Source organism: Colobus angolensis, unplaced genomic scaffold (assembly GCF_000951035.1).
Source record: "Colobus angolensis palliatus isolate OR3802 unplaced genomic scaffold, Cang.pa_1.0 Scaffold25, whole genome shotgun sequence".
Taxonomy (NCBI): Eukaryota; Metazoa; Chordata; class Mammalia; order Primates; family Cercopithecidae; genus Colobus; species Colobus angolensis.
The window spans coordinates 5,544,323-5,549,955 of NW_012115710.1; the positions used below are offsets into that span (position 1 = coordinate 5,544,323).

At 54.1% G+C, this 5,633-nt stretch overlaps 1 protein-coding gene across 1 annotated transcript in view; it reads right to left on the bottom strand.

Annotated features, from left to right (window-relative positions):
• SULT2B1 (sulfotransferase family, cytosolic, 2B, member 1) overlaps positions 1-5,633 on the bottom strand; it is a 50,072-nt gene that overhangs the window by 8,991 nt on the left and 35,448 nt on the right. Inside the window, exon 4 of the mRNA XM_011946540.1 lies at positions 802-928. Coding sequence (XP_011801930.1) covers positions 802-928 — 127 coding nt within the window. The remainder of the gene's footprint in view (positions 1-801; positions 929-5,633) is intronic.

Sequence of the window (5,633 nt, forward strand, 5' to 3'; positions counted from 1 at the left end):
GCTCACTGCAACCTCCGCCTCCCGGGTTCACGCCATTCTCCTGCCTCAGCCTCCCGAGTAGCTGGGACTACAGGTGCCCGCCACACCTGGCTAATTTTTGTATTTTTAGTAGAGATGGTTCACCGTGTTAGCCAGGATGCTCTTGATCTCCTGACCTTGTGATCCACCCACCTCGGCCTCCCAAAGTGCTGGGATTACAGGTGTGAGCCACCGTGCCCAGCCTATTTTTTATTATTTATTCATTTATTTATTTAATTTTTTTGAGACAAGGTCTCACTCTGTTGCCCAGGCTGGAGTGCAATAGCGTGCAATAGCGCGATCTCTGCTCACTGCCACCTCCCCCATGGGCTCAAGTGATCCTCCCACCTCAGCCTCCTGAGTAGCTGGAATTACAGGCGTGTGCCACAATGCTTGGCTAATTTTTGTATTTTTAATGGAAATGGGGTTTCACCACATTGGCCAGGCTGGTCTTGAACTCCTGAGTGCAAGTGATCTGCCTGCCTTGGTCTACCAAAGTGCGGCATTACAGGCATTGCCCTCTCTCTCAGTCTTTCTGTATCTCAGTGTCTTTCTGTCTCTGTCTCCTCTGTCCCTTGCTTGTCCTGCATCTCTCAGTCTCTCGGTCTCTCCTCCTCCGTCTCTTCTTCTCTTGGTTGCCTGCTCTCTGTCTCCACTGCCCCTTTTGATGCCCTGTGTTTCTGCCTCTCTCCCTTTCTTACCCCTCCTCTGTCCCTCCTCTGCCCATCAGGGTCCTCTGGGGCTCCTCCCCACCCCTCCTGCCTGGCTTTGCCCTGTCCTCACCTTCGCCTTTGAGGAAGTCCCTCAGGAACTGGTCGGGCGTGCCCGGATCCTTTAACTGCCCAGCAATCTTGGAGTAATGATAGAGGGAGACCACGACGTCCCGGGGGTTGCGGCCCATGTAGATCACCTGCGTGCGGATGATGAGGAGAGGGGAGAAGGCGTCAGACGCAGGCAGGACCCCAGCCCCTGAGGCCTCCTGCCCTGGAGACCCCTCTCTTCTGACCCTGAAGCAGGAAGGACTCAGGGCAGAATTTTTTTTTTTTTTTTTTTTGAGATGAAGTTTTGCTCTGTGGCCCAGGCTGGAGTGCAGTGGCACGATCTGGGCTCACTGCAAGCTCCGCCTCCTGGGTTCAGGCCGTTCTCCTGCCTCAGCCTCCTGAGTAGCTGGGATTACAGGAGCTGCCACCACACCCGGATAATTTTTATATTTTTAATAGAGATAGGCTTTTACTATGTTGGTTACTCACAGGGTGAGGAACCCCTTGAGGACAGGCAGGGTCTTCCTCGTTCCTAGAGCCTTAACCCAGAGCCCCACACACAGGAGGCTGTGGAAATTGCTTGAGGGGATGACGAAGGCATAAAGTGAAGGAGGCTGAGAAAGAACACTTGGCTAGCCGCGGTGGCTCACGTCTGTAATCCCAGCACTTTGGGAGGCCGAGGCAGGAGGATCACTTGACCCCAGGAGTTCGAGATCAGCCTGGACAACATAACGAGACCCCCATTCTACAAAGAATACAAAAATTAGCTGAGTGTGGTGGTGCGTGCCCGTGGTCCCAGCTACTCAGGAGGGTAAGGCAGGAGGATCACTGGAGCCCGGGAGGTTGAGGCTGCAGTGAGCTGTGATCACGCCACTGTATTCCAGCCTACATGACAGAACAAGACCCTGCCTCAAAAACAAACAAACCAAAAAAAAACAAAAAAAACAAAAAAACACCCCCAGATCCACCAAAAACTAAATGAAAACAGACTTAGAGAAACGTGGCTTCTGGTGTGAGGCCTTGTAATGACGTTGGTGCTCTCCGGGGCTCCCTCATGATTCCTGTGCTATAGAGGATTCCTTTCTGTCCAGAGAAAGGCCTGGCCCTTGGCCCTAGGTCCTGAGATACTTCCTAATTCCTTGGAGTTTTTTGTTTGTTTGTTCAGATGGAGGCTCCCTTTGTCTCCCAGGCTGGAGTGCAATGGCACGATCTCAGCTCACTGCAACCTCTGCCTCCCAGGTTCAAGTGATTCTCCTGCCTCAGCCTCCCAAGTAGCTGGGACTACAGGTGGGTGCCACCACGCCTGGCTAATTTTTGTATTTTTAGTAGAGACGGGTTTTCGCCATGTTGGCTAGGCTGGTCTTGAACTCCTGACCTCAAGTGATCCATCCGTCTCGGCCTCCCAAAGTGCTGGGATTACAGGCATGAGCCACCGTGCCCAGCCTAGTCTTATTTTTTAGAAACAAGGTCTTGTCAGCCAGGCGCTGTGGGTGGGCATGGTGGTGGGTGCCTGTAATCCCAGCTATTTGGGAGGCTGAGGCAGGAGAATTGCTTGAACCCTGGAGGCAGAGGTCGCAGTGAGCTGAGATCCGGCCATAGTACTCCAGCCCGGGGGACAGAGTGAGACTCCGCCTCAAAAAAAAAAAAAAAAAAAAAAAAAAGATAAGCACTGGTTGGCGGGGCAACAAGAGCGAAACTCTGTCTCAAAAATAAATTAATTAAATAAAATAAATACAAATAAATAAAGACTGGTTGAATACAGGCATTTCATGTGGTTCAATCTTTTTTCTTTCTATTTTTTGGAACAAGGTCTTGCTCTGTCGCCCAGGCTGGAGTGCAGTGGTGCGATCTCAGCTCACCGCAACCTCCGCCTTCTGGGTTCAAGTCATTCTCCTGCCTCAGCCTCCTGAGCAGCCGGGACTACAGGCATGTGCCAGTGTGCCCGGCTAATTTTTGTATTTTTAGTAGAGATGAGGTTTCACCATGTTGGCCAGGCTGGTCTCGAACTCCTAACCTCAAGTGATCCACCTGCCTTGGGCTCCCAAAGTGCTGGGATTACAGGTGTGAGCCACCACACCTGGCCCTCTCTCTCTCTTTTGAGACAGGGTTTTGCGGTGCTGTCCAGGCTGTACAGTGGCACCGTCATAGCTCATTGTGGCCTCGACCTCTTGGGCTCAAGGGGTCCGCCCACCTCAGGTTCTCAAAGCATTGGGATTACAGGTGTGAGCCACTGCTTCCGGCCAACCCTCCTGTGTGAAATCGCGCCCCTGCCCGTTCCTTGTCTTCCTTCCCACTTGCCTTTGCTCCTTAGCTCCTGTGTCCCGCTAGCCCGCTGTGTGGTGTAGGGATTTTGTCTGTGGTCCCTGCTCACAGGCTCAGGGCCTCTGTTCTGTTCCTGCAGTATCCCCAGGGGCTGGCGCATTGCATGGGAAAGCGGAGGGGTCCTGAGACCCTCGGGAAGGGGAGAGAGCGGGGTGTGAGCAGAGGGCATCGGGGGGGGGGGATGCTGCACCTGGCGGAGGTGGGGACGCACCTGTTGCAGCTCCTCGTAGGTGATAAAGAGGAAGTTGTCTTCGCCCTGCATCCGAAGCCAGCCCTTAATGTGGTCGAACCAGGAGCCAAACTGCACTGTGGGCAGAGGGACAAGTTGGGTGAGGGCCAAGTGACAGGGTCCCCCCAGCCCCACTGGGGCTCATGGGTCTAACTAGCTGTGCCCCACAAACCCCCAGGTCCAGCCCCCAGAGTCCCCACATCTCCAGCAAGTTCGGGGGCTCTTCCAACCTGCTTCTCCCATGGTTGCCCGTCTTGGGGTGCTCTTGTCTATCTGTCCATCCAGTCCCCCTCTGCACACCTGGATTTCCCTCCAAAGCCAGGGTCTCTGACAGCAGCAGATAAAGGAACACCTGGCCAAAGGGCGCTGCCTTTCTTAGTACCTGGGGCCTGTGTCCTCCTGTTTCCTTATCTCTCCTTGTCTCTCTCTGACTCTGTCTCTCTTTCTGCATTTATTTCCTTACCTCTTTTTATTTTCTAATTTTTGTTTGTTTGTTTGTTTATTTGTTTATTTATTTATTTATTTATTTTTGTTTTTGAGACGGAGTCTCGAGTCTCGCTCTGTCGCCCAGGCTGGAGTGCAGTGGCACCATCTCGGCTCACTGCAAGCTCCGCCTCCCGGGTTCACGCCATTCTCCTGCCTCAGCCTCCCAAGTAGCTGGGACTACAGGTGGGTGCCACCACGCCTGGCTAATTTTTGTATTTTTAGTAGAGACGGGTTTTCGCCATGTTGGCTAGGCTGGTCTTGAACTCCTGACCTCAAGTGATCCATCCGTCTCGGCCTCCCAAAGTGCTGGGATTACAGGCATGAGCCACCGTGCCCAGCCTAGTCTTATTTTTTAGAAACAAGGTCTTGTCAGCCAGGCGCTGTGGGTGGGCATGGTGGTGGGTGCCTGTAATCCCAGCTATTTGGGAGGCTGAGGCAGGAGAATTGCTTGAACCCTGGAGGCAGAGGTCGCAGTGAGCTGAGATCGTGCCATTGCACTCCAGCCTGGGCAAGAAGAGGGAAACTCCGTCTCAAAAAAAAAAAAAGGAAAGAAACAGGGTCTTGTTCTGTCCTTGAGGCTGGAGTGCCTGTGGCACAATCATGGCTCACTGCAGCCTCAAACTCCCAGGCTCAAGTGATTCTCCCACCTCAGCCTCTCAAGTAGTTGGGACTACAGGTGCATGCCACTACATGTAACTAATTCTTAATTTTTTTTGTAGAGATGGGTGTTACTAAGTTGTCCAGCTGGTCTTGGACTCCTGGGCTCAATCAACTGCCCACCTTGGCCTCTGAAAGTGCTGGGATTTCAGGCGTGAGCTACCGCGCCCAGCCCCCTTGCCTGATTTTCAAGTTTGCTTTCATTGTAATTGACTATAACCAGGGAGTGCAGCAGCTTTGCTGAACACTATGAGTTTTGCTAAGTTGTTGAGCCTGAGGGTGGTCTTGGGGACTTCCCGATTGCAGTCCCCCTCTCTGCTCTGACCAAGCTCAATTCCTTGGCCATATCACCCAATCCTGGGGCTTCGATTAATTACAGAATATATGTGCCACGGAATTGCAAATGGACGTGTCAGCTGAGGTCTCTCCCCTCAGATCCCGATGGGTGCATTTCTGTGCCCACCGGCAGCCTCCGCTGGACGCGGGATGGGCCGCAGCAGAGCCCGTGTCTTCCCCCGCCGCCTGCTCTCCTGCCTCCTCCCCTTCCCAGTTGCCCAATCCTGACAGTTGCTTCCGCCGAAACCTTGCAGTCACCCTTGACTCATCCCTTTCTCTCACACCCACATCCAGTCTGTCAGCAAATCCTCCCGGTCTCGCCTTCAAAATACCTCCGTGACCACCACCCTGGTCCAGCCACCTTCCCCTCCCCTGGACCCCGGCCAGCGCCGCCTCTCTGGCTTCCCGGCTTCTGCTCTTTCAACAGTTGGTCCCCATCTGGCCGCCAGAGGGCGCCGGGGAAGCCTAAGCCCGCTCGGGCTCCTCCTCCGCTCCGATCCCTGCTGCGCTGCCGCGACACTTGGTCAGAGCTCAAGTCCTCGCCGGGCCCACGCGGCCCTGCACATTTTGGCCCCTGTTGCCCCCGACCCCGACCTCAACTCCACTCCTCTCCCCACTTGCTCACTTGGCTCCGGCCACACCGACCTCCTTCTTGCACCTCAGATACACCCACCTCAGGACCTTTGCACCTGCTTTTCCCGCTTGCCTGAAATGCTCTTCCTCTGGAAACCTCTGTGGCTCCTACCATCACCTCCCGGGTTTTTACTCACTGGGCGCCCCCTTGGCCTCCTTTTATAATTGCAGCACCACGCCCACTCTATCTC